The 23312-nt window shown below is 37.4% G+C and overlaps 1 protein-coding gene across 16 annotated transcripts in view; it reads right to left on the bottom strand.

The window, feature by feature from the left end:
• ERICH1 (glutamate rich 1) overlaps window positions 1-23312 on the bottom strand; it is a 99583-nt gene that overhangs the window by 54177 nt on the left and 22094 nt on the right. For all 16 annotated transcript variants that reach the window (XR_016464494.1, XR_016464495.1, XR_016464502.1 and 13 more), the window contains exon 3: window positions 11322-11456. Coding sequence is in view for 1 of the 16 variants with exons in the window: in XM_090136328.1 (XP_089992454.1) it covers window positions 11322-11456 (135 nt within the window). In the remaining 15 variants the exon portion in view is untranslated. The remainder of the gene's footprint in view (window positions 1-11321; window positions 11457-23312) is intronic.

Raw genomic sequence — 23312 nt, 5'->3', positions numbered from 1 at the left:
TTGCTTGGATCTAAGAAGGTTGTGGCATTGGCTGCCTGTTCACTAGTTCTTCTTCCTTCTTATCATTTGCCTACTGTCACTATGACAACAGGAAGGCTGCAACACAGCTGCAAGGAGGGAAAAACAGGAGTGCACTCCAGCTGAGAGGGAAAAAGGGACAGAGTGGGTGGGTGGCTCTTACAAAGTGGTATTGGAAGTTAAACAAATGCATTCGGGATAGAAAAGACCACAGTACTTCTTGAGTCTGTGATGCTGATCTATCAGAGGAGGGGACGCTTGTAAAAAATGTTTGAATTCACTGTAATTATGCCCTACCACACCAAAAAAGAAAAGCAAGAAAAAATTGCCACAAAGAGCCTTAATTTTCTCTTCCACTTCATTTATTCCCTCCTGATTAGCTGAACCTACTCCAATCAAATTACAGATATGTAAACCAACGATTCAGTTTACAATGCTGACTGTATCATGGAGGATGGAATGAGAAACAAAGGAATGAAGGGCAAGTATACCACAGAAAGGAAAGGTAACGAGCAAAGTAAAAATGTCTCAGCAAAACGCACGTGGTTATCGGTTCTTTTCCTGTTTGTGCACACATTTGCCTTTTGGATTCCATCAAGTGTTTTCTTTGTTGAAACGTAAAGGCATACACTAAGAATAGGGGAACACAAGTCTATGCACTACAGAAACACACAGGAAGGAGGTCCCATTTCAAAGGTACACTTTTCATTCATTCACTTGTCATTCAGGTACGTAACGCTTTCGCAAAAGTATGCATAAAATGAATTAAAGATTACATCTTTTATATATATGTATATATTTTTTTTCAGTTATAGAAATACAAATCAAAGATTTTTCCTAAATAATTAACATGCAGCCAAGGCTACAGTAAGTCTTTACCTGTACATCACATTAGTATTATCTCTGTTATTTCTTAACACATATTCAGCATTTACTGCCTTTCCTAGCATCACATACAATATGGACTACAACTCTGGGGCAGAATTCTTTGCTGTTAACACTTTTAAAGATGCTTTCCAGAGGGGATTTATTTTTCATGGGGTGTCTAACAGTATCTTAAAGTTGCAAACTATCACACAGGAAGAACTAGAAGATGCTAGATGTGGCTCTGGGCAGCCTGGTATAATGGCTGGCAACCTTGCTCACAGTAGCTGTGATGAAACTAAATTATTAGACTAGATCATTATGATCCTTTTCAACCCAGGCCATGTTATGATTCTGTGATTCCATGAACTACTGAAGACTTCAGAGGCATTAAACAACTTGTATCCATGCCATAATACATGAGTTCTGTAATAAACCCATATGCTTGTGGATATATTGGCATTTAGAAGATGTAAATAGTTACAGGCAGTGAAAGTTAGAAGTGAGTGGTTTATGTGTTATATATAAACCTTAACTTCATGATTCATACTTAGAGCTTAGAATGATAGGCCAATCCTGTTTTTAAAGATTGTCCGTAGGCAGAAGTGAATGTCTTGATGAATTTAATGCTCACCTTCAGGACACAACTTGTTTTTCGCTTGTAATACTACTGCAAGATACTGGTAGTCTGGGGATGTTTTATAAAAGAGACTGCCCAAGCTACACCTACCTCAAACACATACATAATCTGCATCACATGTAGTGCACTGAGGGAATTACATCCCCTCCCCCAGCCAGTCACACAAGTCAGCTAGCTTTTGCAGCATGATACAGAAACAAGCATCTGTGAGGGCTGCACTATTTTATTGTCTTGGCCCACAGTGTTGGATGCAAATGTAGGTGGTATGGCAGTAGAGGCTGAACCTTCCCACCTACTGATGGGAACAATTATGAGTTTTTGCCCTGCAACAGATGGCAGCAGAGGGGTAGACTGACAAAATGGTGTCTGCCATGGAACAGCGTATGATGGAAAGGTATGTCAATGAATTCCTCAGTGTAGAAAAAATTGCACCCACTGACATTCATTGATGTTTGCTGAGCGCTTCTGGAGACCAAATAGTGGATTGAGAGCACAGGGAGGCAGTGGGTGGTGCGTTTTAGAAGTGACAACAGCTACAGTGGATCACTGCGGCTGCTGTAGATTTTCACAAGCACAGCATGCAGGCTCTTGTTCATCACTGGTGAAAAGGCATAGCAAATGGTGGTGACTGTGTTGAAAAACAGTGCTTTGTAGCTGAGAATTTGCTCAATTCTACTGGTAGCAGTGTAAGACTGCAAATACAAACACCACTGGATCTACATTTTTTTTTTTTTTTAAATAAGCCAAAGACAACAAGTGATTAAATAATGCACCTGAATTCTAAAAAATGCTCCCTTGATCTTACTAATTTCAGAAAGAAATCTGAGGTAATTTTACCTATTAAGAATGTCATTGCATTTATCAACAAATGTAAGATCAGAAAAGAGGACTTTTAAGGGGGAAAACATCTGAAGTACAGAATTGTTCAGATATACCCGTCCAACATCTTTACTTGTTTGTACCTGTAACTAGCTCCAAAATGTCAATAACAGTTAAGCTCCAGACAAAATTGGCTGCAGAGAAAGAAGTTGCTTAACCTCACAGACAACTCCTCTATCAAGTTATTGATTTATCTATGAACATCAAGAACATTATGGAAAGGCTTATATTAACAGCCCTAACAGAGATGTCATAGTTGCAACAAGCTTGCTTTCCAAGGCTGACAACTGCTTGGAGCAGTCAACAACTCAGTAAAAGGCAGCATTTACAGACAGGAGCCATGCATTCCTTTCTGTAAGGACAGTGTGAACTTACAGAACTCTATCATGAATAATTGCATCATGCATTAACACACTACAACAGTGTAAACAGTGACAACCAAACAGGTAGAGAGTCAGAACTAGAACATCCAAAATAGGGGAATTAGAACATCAAATATTAATATAGTTGGTTTTTTTTTTAAAGTTACTTGCTTACTAGAAGTACAGAAACAAACTCACTGTTTCCTCTTGATGTACTGAAATGTAACAAAACTTCTACAGTAAGTTTACAACGTGCAAACCCTTTATCTTTCCTTTCTAGAAGGAGAAAGACCCATACCAACTAGGAAGAGAGAATAACAAACATTACAGCAAAACAGTTTTAGGAGAAGCTGAATGGGAGGACAGGAAACTTCCAGCAAATTGTGGAAAAATACAGATATATGCTTATAAATAATATTCATGCATTAATATTATCATTTGAAATATGATTTGGTTGATGTGCTGCAAAACACTGATTATAACATAAATTAAGAGTTGCACTTTAGCATTTCAGTTACTAATGTTATTTGGACATAATGAGGTTCTAAATTAGAATATACGTATATTTCATCTGTAAGCATCCCTTTGTTGCTCGATTTATTATCTAATGGAATAAATCTGGATGGAAGGAACTTAATTAATTTTTGTTTGTAAATGCAATACCCTCAAATCCAAATCTCCACAGCTTCCTCAAATTGTTTTGTTAAACAGTTTGAATACTCAAAACACAAGAGAGTTGACACAAGATGCAGGAGAGTCAACCTAGGAGTTGACTGCAGGGCAGACCATAGTGCCAGACAACCCACTTACAGACACTCAGATACTGGATGCAGAAAAGCAACTGTTAATATGCTTAAATTCCTTAAACTTTAATGTAATTGACTTTATTTCTAGTTACGTTCTTTTCTGAACTGAAATCTCTCATTTAAGATCAGTTACAGTCACTGTTGAGTGCTGTTACTTGAGATCTACAACAAAGACTATATATATTCTAACACCACTGAGATAAGTGTAAGTATGAATTGATTGATCAGCATTTAGAATTGCAGGGATTTTTAATATAAATCTCTTATATCTTCTACTGTTACTTCTTTCAATTAAATTAAAAAAAAAAAAAAGCTAACAAAAACTTTGATCCAATAGTGGTTTCTGCAATGACATAACTTTGGGAAAACTGCTGTAATTGGAGTATTGAAACTCAGATGCTGGAACAAGTTGAAATGTTAAGGCACCTAGAATGACAACTGTAAGACATAAGTTACTAATATGTATGGAAAATACAAATATTCACAGCTTTGAATCCTCTTTCCTTATCTATGAATTCATAGCATTGAAATACAGTTTGAGACTGATTTTTTTAAAAAAAGCTGTCAATGTAAAATTGTATTCTAAGCAAACAAGGTTCTGAGGGGACTGGCAGGAAACCTGGCATTTTCATCACTGATTAATACTAAAATTAGTGTCGAAACAAATAAACAACAACAAAAAAAAAAACAATGAGAGTAAGCAAATTACACAAAAGCCCTACTTGGTAATGTGGTCCTTAAAAACCAAATGCTAACACACACACTTTAACCACAGTCAAATACAGCTGCTTTATCAGGAAACATTTTCCAGAAGATCAATGAATCAAATGATATGAGCTCTTGGTGTAATACTGTGGGGAAAAAAAAGTTGGAGCAATTTCAAGCCATAGAAAAGAGACAGTTATGGGTAGAAATACAAAGACTCTTGCACTTCAACACATGGCCTTCTTGAAAGTGCAAATACTACAAGCAGCAGTGAGGTCATATTTCAAAAATATGAAAAAAAAAGGAGATAAAGGAAAGAGCTACAGAAGTGACTTGAGGACTGAAGTATTTTAGAGCAACACACAATCAGTGAATCTGTTATATCAAACTAAAAAGATTGATGGATGAGGAGATTATTGCACTTATTGTAGGAAGAAAATATTGTTTAATAAAGGTTCTTGACTCAAAGGAAGAAAAGCAGAACAATGCAATTTTAAAACTGTCTTTTTTTAAAAATTTTATTTTAATAGGGTGAGGCCAGTTAACAACTGGAACAAATTACCAGCATATAATGCAGACCCTCTGACATCTTTAAAACATGTACGGTATTTTTTTGCAAACAAACTGCTGAGACACCTTATAAGACTTCTCTAATAGGTACTGAAGATTAAATTACATGGTTTAATGATCCCTCTGGTTTCAAATATTATGAATTTTTTTGTAGCCTTTAATTCCACAAGTGGTGCTATCCACCACTGAAAAAGGTTTGCTCACAGCCTTTGCTGCTCAAAACGTATTGTTCCCTTGGTGTGGTGAGTACATCAGTTCTCTAATGCATCACATTCCCAACCACCCACCAAGCAGGCACATGATTCCAACTAGCATCATTAATGATAAAAACACAGGCATAGGTATAATTAATCCGTCTTAAAATGGCCACCTTAAATCTTAAGTGAATTAGAAGACAGTACAGAAACTTGCTTTTAGTTGAACAATAAGTTTAAGCATTCCTGCCAACAGAACTGCATTCAGAAAAGCAGTAATTTTTAGGAGGTCTGCTAAGGATCCACTCAAAGTCACTATCTCTCATGGACACAGCCAGTAATTTCCTGGGATGCATCTTTCATCTATGTTCAGTAACTAAACTGACTTGAGAGAGAGATCTCTAAGTCCATTCCCTCAGCTTGAACCTATTACTGCGGCAGCAGTTCTTTTCAGTAACAGAACTAAACAGAAATAAATAACAAAAATCAAAAGTCCGGCTGTCACGTCCATTAACAACTGACTCGTTTGCATCTCTCACATGCAACTGCACTGCCTTGGGCCAACAAACAAATTTAAGTAGGTGAAGTCATTTCCTGGACAAGTACCTTTCATATTATTTCTGACTTGTCAGTTCTCAAAATGTAGAAGAAAATAGTTTGCTTACTTCCATTTCTCTAACTTGACTTCTTTACAGCATGGGAATAAAGTATATGAAATGGACTCTCTTACTCCTAGCTAAAACATTATCTCATAGTCAAGTTTGTCCTACTCCCCTAATGGGTAGGACAGTGCAAGATAGGTCTTGCTTCTTCTGTCTACGTAGAAGATTTCAGACAAACTGGGTAGGTTATTACAACATAGTAACAGCAGGACACCATCAGACAATTACTGCACTGTAGATCAAGATTATGATGGAAAAATAAGTGAGACTTGACAAGAAAAAGGATTATGAAATAAGAAATTACCTTAAAGAACATTTCTCTTTTACTTTTCTATTCTTCCAGGTGCCCCAACTTTAACATAGACTGTTATATGTGCAGTCTATTTTCCAAAGTCCCTCGCTCAAGTATTTGCTCTGCTATTAATCTAAGAAACATCAAATACCTCTTTGGGAATTTGCATAAAAGTATGAATTTAATATTAAAGCATTTTGTGGAGAAATAATATTCCAGTCCAGCTTGTGCATAATAAAAGTATTTGGTATGCTATATCTTAATATATTTGCTTGTTCTATTAAACATGAAATGTTGCTGGAGAAATCAACTGTCTTTCAGATGGAATACAGCTATGTTTTTAGCATTTAATTGTAATTGGAATTATAGCCTTTTACCTGTCTTCAAATAAGTAGCAAGAGCTTCATCTTATAAAATAAACAAAACAAAACAAAGTTAAAGTTATTTCTTTATATTAAGTTAATGAACGCATAATTAAACTTTCCTGAATTCTGCTTTTATTGAGAACATCTTTTGATAAGTGACAGTGTATCTGTTAAGGAACTACTCCTAAAGAAACATTTCTCAACAAACAAATAATAAAAACAAACGAATTGAATCAGAGATCAAAATTAGAGAGTTTCAATCTACACAGATATTGACTTTGATACTTATCTATAGCTTGACATCACACATTTTTATGCCTTCATCATAAGTATAAAATCTATAGCTAGAAGAGATTTAGCAATACATTAATATGTACCACGGCAATTATATTAAAAATAAATCTCTTTTTATTTCTTCTTTTCAATATCCCACTCAATTCCATCAACAAAACACTGATCTGACCACACCATTATAGTGACTCAATTCCTACAAAACATTCAAATCAAGGAAGATCCTAAAAAAGCTTAGATGTAATTTATTGCTCTAAGAACAAGAATAAATTTAACTTTCATTATTTTCTTGGAAGACAAAAGAGTTTTAGATTTTCCTTCTCATTACTAAAGATTCATTTACCTCCTGCTTACATAAACAAACCCAAAAGAGCAACTTTATTTAACTCCACTAAGTCATTTGTGCATATACCACAAGTTAACCATACCATTGCCCTTATGCAATTCACTTATTTGACACAAGAGGGAAAATATTTGGAAAAGTATTTGAAAAGTTAAAAGCAGCTTACAGACATAGATGGAGAAAATGTCACACTGAAATCCTGTAGATCTACTTTTTAGTACTCTTGACAAGATTCATTTAATTATGACAAAACCAACCATAAGCTACAAGTTTAGATAAAAAGAAGAATCAAATATGTTTGATATATTTGTATTTGCTAACAAGAAGTTAATGTACAACTGTAATTAACTTTGAGTTTCAAATAACTTCTTAAAAAGGGTCATCTATAAACTCATATTCTAGTGACTGAATATTTCCTTTCTTCACAGATGAATATAATGCAGTGAAGTATCTGCCATGATGCATCCACTCCACCTGATAATCTTGTTATATTAATTTAGATAGACACAGATTTGGTTTTCTTAATTTATGGGAAAAGTTATGTAAGAAATCCGTGCTGATGTGTAATTAAGTTCACAGAATGACAGAATGGCAGTGGTTGGGACCTCTGGGTCCCTCTGGTCCAACCCCTGCTCCAGCAGGGACAACCAGAGCTGGGTGCTTAGGGCCACATCCAGGCAGCTTCTGGAAATCTCCAAACTACCCTACCTTTGGGCAGCCTGTGCCAGGGTTCCATCACCCACACTGTACTTAAATGCTTCCTTGTGTTCAGACAGATCCTCGTGTGTTCTACTTTGTGCCCACTGCCTTGTCCTCTAAAATCTGCAACCGAAGAATTTTAATCTCAAAATACAGTTGGATTATTTTAATGAGATAGGCTCAATAAACAACAAAGTTATTTTCTGTTTATTAGAATTTCAGCAGAATTTATTTCCCTTTCGTCTGGGTATGAAAGCTAAAAATGGCTATCAAGGTGCTAGATGCAGCACGAAATCTGTAGTAAATGGATGTGGACTTGAACAAATTAAATTAAAAAAAAAAAAAGCACAGCCTCGCAGAGGTTTAACCTTATCTGAGTTAAATGAACATAAACTGAAGATGTACTCTTGCCATTTATCACTGTCAGATTTTCACTAATCCACTTAGCTATCTGAGGGGTTTTGTTGTATTTTTGAAAGCCACACAGATTTTGACCTCAGAGTTCATCCCTAGACATTTGCTCAACTACATATCTAGTCTCAACAAATGCATGTCTGATTATTTCTTTGTTTCACTTAACTTCTCTAAAATTATTTCACAGAAAATCTACAAATTAAATGGGACACTTACTGATGACACAACATCTTTGAGAAAGGCGATACTGCTTAGAATCATAGAATCACAAAATCATAGAATCACTCAGGTTGGAAAAGACCTTAGAGATCATCGAGTCCAACCACAACTTAACCATCTTACCCTAACTAACAACCCTTTGCTAAATCATGTCCCTGAGCACCACATCCAAATGAATTTTAAACACATCCAGGGATGGTGACTCAACCACCTCCCTGGGGAGCCTATTCCAGTGCTTAATAACCCTTTCTGTATAGAAGTGTTTCCTAATGTCCAACCTAAACTTATAGTGGTGCAACTTAAGGCCGTAAGTGCTTAAATGGTAAGACCTCTGAGCTTTCATCTCTACAGACATATGAAAGAGGTTAAAAGACATACTTTTTTTTTGCTTTCCTATGCATGTCTCATCACCTTTTAATGTATTTTTTTGTCTGTTCTGTTATACACTCAAATTTAGACCAGAAAATGAAATAATCCACGGTGTGACTGCTGAAATTGTTCTTTTCATGCTTTATGAGCATTGCCTGAAATTACAGTCTTCACCCCAATTTTGTATATATGCTTAGATTAATGTAAAATTAACCACGCCCCCCACAGCCTTGCAAAATTAGAATGGATGCCTAAGCTCATGTTTAGATTGAACCAACAAGAGCCTTCAGCTGCAGCAAGATCTAGCATACATTAAAGGACAGTGAAACCAGTGCAAATGTTAAAAGGGTGGCAAAAATACAGCCAATCTTATCTTGTGAAGAGCAAATGGCCCTAAACATTACTTCAAATGTAATTTTTTTTTTTTTAATTCTGTGATAACGTGTAAAGTCAAATAGCAAACCAGTCAAAAAATAAAAGTCTCTCAAAGCTCCAGATGTATTTGTTAACTGTAAGACTACAGTTGCAATCAAAGTGGCTAAAGCTGAAAATCTACTCTTACTGAGCACTGAGACTGGGAATAGATGTAAGAGATCACCATCAAACAGTTGATACTGTCACTAAGCAACACCAGAACACTACTCACTGCTATCACGGTTGGAAAGTTTTGTGGTTGTTTTTTTTTGTTTTTCCCCTGAAATAAGAGAGGGGAAAAAAAAAAGAAATGTAAAACAAATGAGCAAGTGACATCATTACTCAATAATCTACCCATTGTAAAACTAGATGAATACCTATGCGATCATAAGAAGGCACAATATTATGCAATCCTAAATTCTAGTCTGTTCTACTGCTATGCAGTATATCAACGTATAATATGCACCAGCATGTATTCTTTTATTTGTAGATTTTAAATTGTAGCTGAGTAACTGTACCACAAAGTTCTGTACCAATACCTGAATAAAGATGCACAGTCACCAACACACTGAGAGAGCTATGCTTTCAGGTTTTATCTAGAAGTAGCCGAAGTCCCTGCCTAAAAGTTAATGTTATAGGGCTATTTACCTGCAAGGTACTGTGAGACTTAATTTATCATCTGCAAAATAAAGGAGAATGTCCTTCTGATGATTGAAAGGAGACAGATAGATCAGATAGACACATCAAAGAGTAAGAAAATATAAGAGTACAGAGAAGAGAAACTGCTTCTGTATCAGAATAAACTGCAGTTTAAATCTGAAATGCTGTAGGACAGAAACCCAAAGTACAGTCCAAAGAGAACACTGTAATTCAAATGTGAGACAGTTAGTTTAGGAACAGACTCAGGATTGAACGTGAATCCCATCTAACAAAGGGAAATGCACGAGATACAAGTAGGGCATTATCTCTTAATTCCAATAGAAACAAGACGTACTACTGTTTTACTTTGATAAAGGCATTTCTTCCCCAATCCAATAAAAAGATCTCTTACTTCACAGTGAGAAATTACATTACTGAAATGCCACCACAGTATTTTGGTAGTTCTACTCATATTCTGATTCAGTTATGTACCATAGCTTCTTCATGGCATGTTTCCCCACACAAAGGTGAGATGCTTACCTACATGTTAGAACCAGGACACTAACCACAGGTTATGTCATGAATAGAGCTCAGAATTAGGTACAGACCCAGGTTTCAAGCTGAAAATTCACCCCTTTAGGTACTGTTTTCAAAATGCAAGGAACTGTTATCTTTCTGTATTTCTAAGTTAAATCATAGGTTTTCCTTAAAATGAGAGAGATTCTAGGCTGAAACAAACAGTAGTTTAATAAATACCACTTATTAAATGTTTTACTTCAGGAGGCTCACTTGGATATTTCCTTTGCTGTAGGTTGCTGTTAATAATATAGTAGCAAATAACAGCAATAGACAATTTAGAAAAAAACATATCCATAGGAACAGAGTAATTGAAAAGAAAAAAACAAAACAAAACAAAAAAAACCTAAATTGATTTGTTTTATCTAAGCTTAGCACTTATTTCTAAGACAGATGGAATCAATTTAATTCTAGCAACTTCATCGGGATTGTCATGTTTCTTAACAAAGCTCACTCAGAAGCCACTCTAGAGATCATGGCCTGCTTCTCTTGTAGCAGACAATTTCTGAAGTGACATGGTCACTGAAAGCCTCTAAAAATCTATGGAATGGTATCTACTTCCACCACAATCAATCAGGTGAATTTCTGCTGTAATTGAGAGAGGTCAATCTGAAAGACTGTTAAGCCTCTGCCCAACTCCACACAATTTCAAGAGTAAGACTTACCAGTAGAGCTGTATCTAATGTTACTTTTAAGAACAACATGATGAACGTGGGCATAACATACATGTGGTATTCAGATGGGAGGAGCTGAAGACTTCCCAATTTCAATAAGGTCTACAGCACCTTATAACCAAATGCTGAATCCGGTCTGCAAGCTAACAAAGGAAATGAATCCAGAAGAATGAACCCACCTCATTTTGCTTATACTGCAAAACAGTGACACCCACTGGCAGCAACAGTTTAAATACTTAATTGTTGCAATTTAAATCTACTTGGTAGGGCTTGCTAGGATGTTTCTCACAGAAAAATTCATCACAGCAACAAGCATATAAACTTGCCTGTAGAGTCAGCACTATCCTCAGAGTTTTCAGAAACTGTAGTGTTATCAGTATCTGGAATAGCTGCAACGTAGCCCTCAGGAGGAGGACTCACAGTGTACACTCTCCTTGGAGGCGGTATTGTGGTGTCACTACCTACAAAACAGAAAAACAAGGTGTCTGGCTGTTGATCTCAGTAAAGATTTTCTCAAACATTTTCATAATTACAGCAATGATAACAAATGGTTCCTTAAGGATGAGAATAAAGTAAGAGAAAGGCAGATGTGACACAATCAAATAATTCCATGACCAACAAAAGTGCAATGAATTCTGTAGAAGCTGCACATAAATAAATAATCTAGAGGTTAGTTTTTTCCCTTAGAAATGTCAGAGAACAATTCTGCCCTAACTTAGCAGCAGCTTCCACCTGTAGTGCTATTTTACAATCTATTTTTCCCTCATCAGCATGAGCAGACACTTTTGTGTGTGTGGAAACTGTTCTGTAGAAGATGGAGGGATTACAAAGTGACACAAGTAATGGAAAAAGAATCACAGAACTGCAGTTTGTCCACCTGCAGACCTTTTAGATGTAGTCTGTTACAAAGGCAGGAAGGTAAAGTGGGCTTGAAAACCACACAGGTTTTCACAGTAAGTGTACAGTTCCCACCCAATAGAGTTCATCTCCCCACCTCTTTTCCATTTAAATCTGGGGGAAATGTGTCAAGCACCAGCCTCCTAACTACTTAATTGCATGGGAAACATTATTTGTGATGATAGCAGTAAATTGTTTTCGTAGGACCTCTTTTGCCTTTAAAAAGTTATTCAGAAATACATGCAAGAGTGATAGTATACATTTGTATGAATGAAATATGTGTTACAGTTACATGAAACTAGTCCAAATACCACTTTTTTTTTTTTTTTTTTTTTTTAATTAGTAGTGACAACAGGAGACATCAACCACATGGAGACAAAAGATTATCCAGAAGGAAAAGATGATCAGGCTCTCTCCTGGTGTTTATTTTAGATAATTTTAGATTTTCTTTCTATATTGGCCAGCACTGGCACAACACAAAGCTTCTCTTCTTGAAGGTAATTTGGAAATTTGCTCCGTTAAAGCATACAGATGAAACTTGTAGCATTATTTGGAAAAAACTTCATTGGCAGGCACACATGCTTAGCCTCCTCATTTCACAAATTTGCCAGAAGACCTGAGATGATTCAAGCCATCACCAAGCTGTAGCAATAGTTAGACTATTACTTCAATATTCAAAATGCAGTTGTTGTTTGGCAGAAATAATTCTTGTTAGGAATCAATTTTTCTGTAATTAAATAGCTTTGTTTCACCAAGTCCTTTCTCTATCCAAGTATGTACTTTAATCATACATGTTGAAATTTCTCAGATAAAACAGTGTAAAAAATTTTGGCTTGACGGATTATCTCAGATTTCTGTGCCGATTATATTCAGAACACTTTTGAAAAGCTCCACCACAGTTGTTTTTATCATCAGGATGCAACCCTTTTATTTTGAGAATACATTAGAAAATGACTGTTTTTCTCGAACAAGAAAGATAATTCCAAACCAATGCTGATGATGCTTATCTTACAGAATAATAAAGGACATTAAATAGTTAATACAATATAATGGAGAGCAATTATGTGATTTGGAAAAAGATCCACTAAAACTAATTTTGAGTAATTCTCTTACAAGTCCCTTTTCCTAAGCTGATGTGAAATGACAGAACTGGTAGCACCTCCATTGATTTTTTCCCTACCTTCCCATCACAGAATCACAGAATGGCCAGGATTGGAAGGGACCTCAAGGATCATGGATCTCCAACCCCCTGCCACATACAGGGCCACCAACCTCCACATTTCATACCAGACCAGGCTGCCCAGGGCCCCATTCAACCTGGCCTTGAACAACTCTAGGAATGGGGCACCCACAGCTTCTCTGGGCAGCCTGTTCCAGCACCTCACCACTCTCATAGCAAAGAATTTCCCCCTGACATCCAACCTAAATCTTCCCTCCTGCAACTTAAAACCATTTCCTTTTATCCTGCTGTTATCTACCCTTTCCAAGAGTTGATTTTCCTCCTCTTTGTAGGCTCCCTTTAGGTACTGAAAGGCTGCAATGAGGTCACCCCGCAGCCTTCTTTTCTCCAGGCTGAACAAGCCCAGCTCCCTCAGCCTGTCTTCATAGTGGAGGTGCTCCAGTCCCCTCATCATCCCATTCCCATGTTGACAAATGATGAAGTGCTGATTGGTGATAATTTTAAATTGCAAGTATGCATACATATATCTTTTATTATCCTCTTCTGAATAATTTCAACATTTTTTCCCCTTTTTCATCTTATATTCAAGTTCTATAAGAACAAAGACAACCATAAAGACCATTAAACTCAATTTGCAGTAGACTAATTTAAACCTTTTAATCACACAAGAACTGGCTTTACTAGGACATACTAACTTCCTAAGACAAAACAGTTTAATGCAACAGAATCTGGGGGAAAATCTGTAACATCTAATGTTGTGAAGAAGAACAATAACAATTTTTATTATGTAAAAGAGTGAGGACTCAAATTTAACTTGATCTGTTTAAATGGGAGTCCCTAAATGACTTTTATTTACCCTATGTACATCTTGAATTAGTTTATAAGCTATAAATAAAGCATTAGTTTTTGTTAATCCAGTAAAAGTATGCAAAGCCAAACTGCTACCATATCATAAAAACTGTACATATTCAACTGAATAACATCAGCATGCCAACTATCTCCCACTTTCAAGCCATTAAGTTTGAATTTTTCCATACTGTGGCCAATCTCCCTGGACTAAGAAGAGTTGGATTGATTACAAAATCCTAAACATTGTTGTAAAGCAAAAAAATGTGGCACTGTTCCAACTTTTTTTTTTTTTTTCACTAATGAAAATAATCAAATACTGAAATACTCCAGAATACCCTTCTTTCTAACAGTTATGCCATGAATTCACCAAATCACTGAATAAAGAGACGAGACCAAAGTGGCCAAACTGGTTACCAGTCAATCCTTAAGTGATTTGTTGCAGAATCATGAAAAAAAAAACCAATAAACACAATGTAGAGTGATTCACTTTTTTTGTAACCTTAACACATCATATGAAACTGAACAAATGCAGTCATCCAAGAGGTAGAGTGGATGTTTCCTTACCTAATGTGTCACAAAAAGAAAACTCAAATGTCTTACTGTATCTGCATACATTAAATGATAGATGCTCATCCACAGGTTGCTCACAGTAAAATGGTCAACAGTTCACGATGTTTTATTTTGATCAGAAAAAAAATATATTGAAAGAATGCTTGCAAAACAAAATGAACAAATATTGTTCTTAAAGGTAAACCAAGAATACAGAACAAATAATCAATTTGTCTTCTATGCATATTGCTTTCTATCACATTCCCCACACAAAGCTCCTTTGCATGTAAATCAACATTTTGCACAGAGTAGGGAAGTGTATCTAAACACGCTTACCAAAGTTACATCCACAAGCACACCAGCAGCGTGGCTCGCTACGTTATCACTGCCTACTCTATGACAAGCAAGTACAGGACCTCTTAAGGAGCTGAGAGTAAAGCTTCCATACCACCTTAGCCAAGTGAAATTTCCAACTGCTTGGTCTGTTATCATTTCGGGTAAAGACAGTATGTTTTGTTTCAGGCTAATTTCAGAATCTTAAAACTTTTCTCCACCTGCAGCTCCAAACGCAGTTTCCATATCATTGCCTGGACAGAAAGCATGCTTGGCAACACTTACAATGCAGATATGGCTAGCATGCACTCACACAGTCATGGCCCTATACTTGCTAGCTAGTAAAATTAAACTCTAGGTAGTGTTAAAGCTTCTGGTGTGTGGTGTGCTGGCCCCAGATAGCAACCAAACTCCCAACCAGCTGCTTGCTCCTCTCCCAGCAGGAGAGCAGGGTGGAGTGAGGGAACAGCAGGAGTGAGAAAGTTCCCGGGTCCAGATTAAAACAAGGACATCACTTATCAATTACTGCTGTGGGCAAACCAGACTTGGCTAAGACAAATTAATTTACTGCCAGCTCATTTAAATATTTAGTTACAGGTTCAGGTATTTGGAAACAGGCTGTCTTGCTATGGGACTATTTTGGAACTAACTAGAGCTAGTCGCTTCCAGAATGGGGCAGCCACTTCTCACAGAGGTCACCCCTGCAGATGCACTGCTATCAAAAACCTGTATCTTAAACATTCTTACACTCTCTAGTAGAGCACTGTGCTGGAATTGAGAAGCCCTCATAATGAAGTACTTTGTTTCCGCACAGTGAAACTAGTAGAACAAACAGAGGACAGATGATCAGTGGTCTACTAGAACCTCTCATGATCTTTCCAAACAGCAGTCAAGAGGCATGTTAGCTGCACTTGACTACAGAAAATAACTCCCAACTATCACTTCCCCACGTGGAGAGAAGAGCTTATTTTCAGAATAGATCCTTACAGAAAATCACAAGAAGACAGGGATGGATGCTGGATCAAATCCAAGGTCTGATCAGTCCGATGTTATGCCTTCTACAGAAGTCAGTAATCTCCAGATGAGCATTTACCATTTTACACCATCACAGTAGATACAATCTTGATAAGGCTTGAAGGTCTCCTATTTCCTTTAAAACGTTTGCAGAGCCTTACTTTGAATTGAAGGCAAAGTGGCTGGGGAACACACCCACACTCCACTAGGCAGCGAAAGAGAGTTTTGTGACTTGAGGATCTTATCCTCCCCTCTGAACACAAAGTCCTCTGGTGTATGCAGTTCTTCTCTTCTGAGAACCAGGCATCCAGGAAAGTTGTCAGTCTCTGGAACTGGAGCATTAACTCTTTGATTCCCTGAGCTTTACATGATGCTACAATATGGAACGTTGATAGCAAAAATCATAAAACCGTGACAAGCTTTTAGTTCTTGTAGTGAGAATGACACAAAATATCGCATATCAATTGCTGTTCATGTGGCTGCCTGTCACAGGATTGTTTTTCAGACTTACGTCAAATACATTACAGTGCTGTCTGCAAAGGCAGAACCTTTCACTTCAAGTTGTCTATAAAATCAGAAAGTACAATTCTTTTCTGCAGAGCAGTGCATAATTCCTGCAGCTTGACCTAGGTCTTCAGCAGGATTCCCTCTCTCAATACTGGATGTCATACCAGGGAGAGAGAAAAGCGATGATGATAATAAGCAGCCTTGTTAAGTATAGATGTTCACTTACCATTTTACTCAAGTGACAACTGTCACACACTAATGGAAGCTTTGTGCTATTTTGGTAGGTACAAAGTCTCTGCTTCAGGTGGGAACTTGGCTTTCACAGTTATGGAACTCTTTTATGGAGAGCTAATTAACATCATTTACTATCACAATCTAATTGCTTTAGCCTGCTTAACATTTCTTAAGTGCCCAATCTTTCTAACTTAACTAATCCTAAAATAATTTTTCTCATCTGAAAATACTAGCATCCACTCCATTCCCCCTATTACCTGTATTTTAGTGAACTGCAAGAGGAGAGTGACCCAAGCCAATTTTTGCATTGCATTCCTTCCACAGACCCTCCACCATTTTCCACATAAAATGTAACTGAATGGTTTTTGAATACCTCATTATTTCATTATGCTATTTGCTATTGTCAAAGCATATAATTTTATTCAAAATACTACAATTTATATAGATGCAAACAAAGCAATGAAAGAAAAAAAGTAATTAAACACGTTGCCCTCCAGCTCAGAAAATCTCAAGGTTGTAAACCATTAAGAACACTGTTGGGTAGCTGTACAGTATGTCTCCTTTGTTGCAGTACTGTTTTTGGCAATATTAGTTTAGATGGTAGTCACAGAATTGCAGTGGTTGGAAGGGACCTCAAAAGATCCTCGAATCCAACTCTCCTACTAAAGCAGGTACCCTACAGTAGATCACACAGATAGGTGTCCAGACAGGTCTTCAGTATCTTCATAGAAGGAGAATCCACAACCTCCTTGGGCAAGATCCTTAGTCCTTAATTTCTAGATTAACCTTACTTTCTTACAGGGTACATAGTTGTCTTTAAACAGAAAAGGTTCACCATCCTCCGATGCTCAAAAAATGACATGTTTTCACTACGTTCCCAGATTTTTGGTAGAAGTCACATAACACAGGACTGCTCCCTATTCTTAGGTTGCAAACCATTTGCCTCTGGCAGCACACTGTCACTCAACTCAGTTCTTTCCAACCTCCATTCTGACACTTCATGTCACAGACATGTTATCATGTTGTCTTCATTAAATAGAGAAGAATCTAAGGCTAGGAGGCAGCTTTCTCTTCTTGAGTAACGGAAGCGATATAAAGTAAACTGAATCATTACTTACTGAAGTCTTTCCTAAGCATTCACTTTTCTAACTTTAAGATTTAATACTTTAAATAAATAAAATTAATCTTCAAGATTTGTTTTTGAATGAAAACTCCTTTCTCCACCAACATCTGTGTCTTCTGGGCCCATAGCAGTTTGCACAAGTTATCATACTACAAAGCTAACAAGATGAACGACGCACAAAGCAGTTCTCTTTCATCCTGCCTCAATTCCTTTGAGGAAATAATACTAATATATAACAATCTGCACCTTGTTCTCATGACCACCAGGCTTGTCAGGAGACTGGATGAGCACAAGGTTTCCCTAGGCAGTTCACTACAAAAATAGCACTTGCCTACAGCTTAGCATAGATGGAAGGTATGAAACCAATTCTTACAATAGCTCTCTCCTGTGTGGAGACTGAACAGACTGGAAAAGGAAGAAGGCAACTGCTGGTCAGCATCATAATTTGTCCTCCCCAGCGTACTATGGTAATAACTACACTTTTCAAAAAAATCATGCATACTTATTCAATGGCAGCCACAAGTTTCGTGGGACGTACCCTCAAGCCTTTTCAGCTGGTAATATTTTTTTGAAAGATGAGTCTATCTGGAAAGTTCTGTCATCCCCAAAATAAAGTTGTTCTTTCTCATGCTTAGATAGAACTGCTTGTGTTACTTCTGTTTGTGCCCATTGCCCCTTGTCTTGCTGCTGAACAGTACCAAGAATAGCTTGGCCCCATCCACTTGACATCTGCCCTTCAGCTAGCACGAATCTGATTTCCTTTTTTGAAGCTGACACAGGTGTAAGATGACAAAAACTACATTAGCTCCCCCTCCCCCCATAGGTCATTATATAGCTATGTAAAAGAAGAATAAAAACAAAACACCAAGTGTTTTCTATTACTTTTTTCTTTTGTGGTTAGCATAAATGACACAACCATTTGTAAATTTGGTTTAAAACCCATTTCTAAATTATTTTGTTTCAGTGGAATAACTGAAATAGTTATTAATGAAAACAATGAAAATGAATGGCCAAACTTTGACTTCACATACTTTACTGAAGTCTGAAACTTGAAAAAGTTTGAAGCAAGTATGCTCAGAGGACATTAAAAGAAGAAAAGTACTTGGAGAAGAAAAAAAATAAGCACTTCCTCATCATTGTTTTTTCCTTCATCTTGATGGAAACTAAGATCTTCAGGAAGAAGTTTAGGTCAATAAAGATATATCCATTTTACATGACCCAAAGCTGGAATGGAAAACTCATAAGAAGCAAGACACGAGAGCTCAAATTTATTTGTCTCAACACCTCCCACGTGTGCTTTTCTTTCTTTTTTCTTCTTATTTTCTTTTTCTTAAGAAAAAAAAAAGCATCAAGAAAGGCTATATGGTAGTTCATTTTATTGAAGATAGGACGTACTATTATGACTCAGTCTCAGTTTCATTACAATGTAAGTAGTAGACATTCTTTGTCACATAAAAAAAAAGATGAAAAACTAGGAATGCTTCCTTTCTCTTGGAACTGTTGTACGATCTATATTCTTTTGGGAAAAGCAGTGAAAATAAAGCACAATAAAAAGTAAGAAGGAAGTAGGGAAAAACCTTGATCTAGGAAACCAAGAAAAAGAATACTTTACAAAGTAGAATCTGACAGGTAAATGGCAGTTTTAGAATTGAGACAAAAGAATGATCACTGTATACCAGTGAGATATATATTAAAAAAAGTTTGTACTGCTTAGAATTTTCTGAAAGCTGAAGATTTGAGGTAATAATGAAACACTATATAATGAATATGTTAAGCTTCATTGTCTTGTATACATCTTTGTTCACAACAAGAGAGAACGTTTTGGTTAGATGTCTAAGAACTCATGTTGCATAAACAGGAGAATAAAGCTATTAAAGCGTTAAGCTAGCACTTGCTCAATTATTTTTCCTGCAGATGTTGTGTGAACACACCTTTTAAAAGCAAAGTCATTCCTGTCAATCAATATAATTAAAAAAATGCAACAGCAGTAAATCTAAAAGGCCATGTCTATGATGCAATTAGTTAATCACACTCACTGATTAAACGATTATGTTATTATTAGGACTTATCTGAAACTAGTCCAGGAAACAAACATATATACCCATCAGAACAGAAGTAAACAAAATTTGAAGTTTTAACAACAACTCCTTACTTCAGCTACAAGAGGCATTGAGCTTGCAGGATCTCATATTGATAAGGTATTTCAGATGTGGTTCCCAAATCACTCTTCATCATATTTGAAAAGTCATAGCTGTCAGACAAAGTCTCCAGTGACTGGAAAAAGGGAAATATCACTTGCATTTTCTTGAAAGGGAGAAAGGAAGACCTGGGAACCATAAGCTAGTGGTTATGTCCTGCGCCTAGAAAGACTGTGGAGCAGATCCTCCTGGAAGACAAGGTACACAATAAGATGAGATTGTTGGAAACAGTCAATGAAGCTTCTCCAAGGGCCACTACTGCCTGACCAACCCAATGGCTTTCTACAGTGGAGTGACGGCAGTGGTGGACAAAGGAAGAACAAATGACTTCATCCATCTGGATTTGTGCAAGGCTTCTAAATAGTCCTGCACCGCATTCTTCTCTCTAAATTGGAGAGAAATGGATTTAAAGGTAAGAATATTTAGTGAATAACAAATTGGTTGGATAATTGCACCCAGAGGGTTGTGGTCAGTAGCTCTATGTCCAGGTGGGATTCAGTCACAGACTTGCAGGGGTCTGTCTTGGGACTGGTACTCTTCAACATCCCCCATAGACAGGGAGATTGAGAGCATACTCAACAAGTTCACCAATAATAACAAGCTGAGAGGTACAGCTGACAAAATAGATGGAAGAAATTGCAGGAGGACCTGGGTAGGCTTGAAAACCAGAATGAGGTTCAATAAGGTCAAATGCAAAACACTGCACTTGGGTCAGGGCAATCCCAGGTACGTGCACAGACTCTGAGAAGAGCTCAATAAAGAGCAGCCTTGAAGAACTTGAGGGTCCTGACAGACAAAGTGCTGGTGTTCTGGTTGTGAATAAATATAATTGCTTCCTAGAGGTTCTTAGCAATAACAGGTACAGTATCCATAGACAGGCCAACAGTCATATACAGAAAGAGGAGTTAAACTCACCCCACTGGTGAAGGGGATCTCTGGCTATGCAGCACTCCTTCTCAGGAAGCAGCTTAGGTCCCAGAGATAATCTCCTTCCAGTGGCTGGCCCTTATATGAGGCAGGGTGGCTCCAACCTGGGTCCACTCCTTCTTGTCATGTAGAGAGCACAGGCACACTTTGCCTATGGCCAGCCATACTCCTTCACCAGATGTTTAATTGTCAGTTCAAGCCATGACTGTGAAGGTAACGAAGATGGACATGTGCCAGCAGCATGCTTTCACAGCAGAGAAGACCAGCTGTTTCCTGGGCTGTATCAAAATAAGGTGGCCAGCAGAACAAGGGAGATGACTGACCCCTTCATTTCACCCTCATGAGGCTCCATCTGGAATATCGGATCCAGGCAGAGGGCTCCCAGCACAGGAAAGATGCAAAGCTGTTGGAGCGGGTCCAAAGGAGGGCCACGAAGATGACTGAAGGGCTGGAGATGTCTATGGAGAAAGACTGAGAGAACTGGACTTGTTCAGCTTGGAGAAGAGAATGCTCAAGGGAGACCACACCGCAGCATTATAAGCATGAGGCAGACCAATTTTTTACACCAGCAGAGAGTGACAGGACAAGGGAAAGTAGCTTTAAACTGAAAGAGGGGAGATACAGGTTAGATGTCAGGAAGAAACTCTTTACTCAGAGGGTGTGAGGCACTGGCAGAGGCTGCACAGAGAAACTGTGGATGTCCATCCCTGGAAGTGCTCAAGGCCAGGCTGGATGGGGCCCAGAGCAACCTGAGCTGGTGGCTGGAAACCCTGTCCATAGCAGGAAGGTTGGAACTAAACGACCTTTAAGGTCTCTTCCAACATAAGTCATTCTATGTTTCTAACCCTCAAATCTTATTTCACAGCTACCAGCAAGAGTCCACTTCTCTTTACATTCAAAAATAACGAGCAGCATAGAAAAAAAGCTGTGGAACATTCTTTACCCTGAACTTAATCAATAAAAAGTTTGTATTATAAGCACGTCCACTCACTTCAAGTTATGGTTAGAAGTTACAACTGGTAGTAAGGAAATAGGAAGCAAAAATGCCTAAAATCAGAAAAAGTTTGACTCGATACTATCATTTTGACAGTGGCAGCTTAAGCATTACACCCCTCGTTGTACATGGGAGCATGACACAACCTGTTATCAATGCATTAAAATTAATTTCAAATGGATGGACAGTGCAAATGCTAACAGACAACAGCTCAACTTGTCTCAGGGTTGTCTCTCAGCCGTCTTCTAGAGGAAAAGCCCATTTTATGGAGTTGTTCTTACAGAATACATTTTCTGTTTTGTTTCTCAAGATAATTAGTTTCCCTGTAGCTCACCAGATTTAGGTTTAGAGCATGTTTACACATATAGCTAAAGCTGGCATTTTCCACTCCAATTAGACCACTAGTACATACAATTAAATAAGCTATTTGTTAAATTGTTTTCAGTTGTCACAGGAGCAGCAGATTTCTTTATGACAGCTAAACTGTTTGGAGTGAAGATGCAGAAGAGTAAACATACATATGAAAGAACACTGGAAAAAGAAGGAATTGGTCAATCAGCAACAACAACAAAAAAAAACAAAACAAATAAACATTGTCAGGGAAACTGGAGACAAAACTGGAGACCAGTCTGCTTCCATCACAACTAAAGTTACAGATATTAGATAGGCAGCCCACTCAATCTGAATATAGATGGGACATATTTACATTCTTTCCTCCCCCCAAACCACATCTCTTTACATTCCCCTTAACCATATATCTGTCAGCTTGGAAATCTGGTTGAGCACTATTTCTACCACAGACAAGAGAGGTCAGTGCCTTCTGTCAAGCATTCACTTCTGGATGCATTTGTTTCATTTGCACAGTATAATAATACCACTGAAATAAAGCAGGTAACAAGAAGAATTTTAAACTCTTGAGATAAGACTGTGTGACAACACTTCATTTTATAATAATTGTATTACATTGCTCTTCACCTTATTCACAGACAGCCTTACATAACAATTAACAGCTGAAGCAATGCTGAATTGCAGAACCAGTTTCTAAAGCTGCTTTGTTCACTGTGTACTGCTAGAGTTTGATCTCATAAGTATATGCACTTTGTCAGTTTGATCAACTAACGGCCAGTGCTGATTGCACACCTTTTTTCAAAAAGCTTTGTCTTCCAGGTGCTTCTGTCAAAGTCTAGACTTCCCAGAACATACTGGCTCTGGGAAGACAGGATTAGGAATAGCAGGGACACAGTCCAAGCATCCAAACTCTGATGATTTCTGAAACAGGTTGGCATTAACAACTTCAATGAGAAAAGTAAGACAAACAACAACAAAAAGCCCCACACAGCTGTACTGAATTTTAACAGAAAATTCACATGTAGGACAACAGTACTGGGGTATTTCACAGTTACATTCCACATAACACATTCACATTTTTATTCCAAGCGTATGGATTAAATTGCATTTTTGTCTGCTCCGGTGGAATGATATAGAGTGCCCTTCTGCCCCTAATTAAAACTT

Source organism: Phasianus colchicus, chromosome 2 (genome assembly GCF_987193195.1).
Source record: "Phasianus colchicus chromosome 2, bPhaCol1.hap1.1, whole genome shotgun sequence".
Classification (NCBI taxonomy): Eukaryota; Metazoa; Chordata; class Aves; order Galliformes; family Phasianidae; genus Phasianus; species Phasianus colchicus.
The sequence above is the reverse complement of the archived record's forward strand: the minus strand, read 5'-3'. Positions and strand labels throughout refer to the sequence as shown.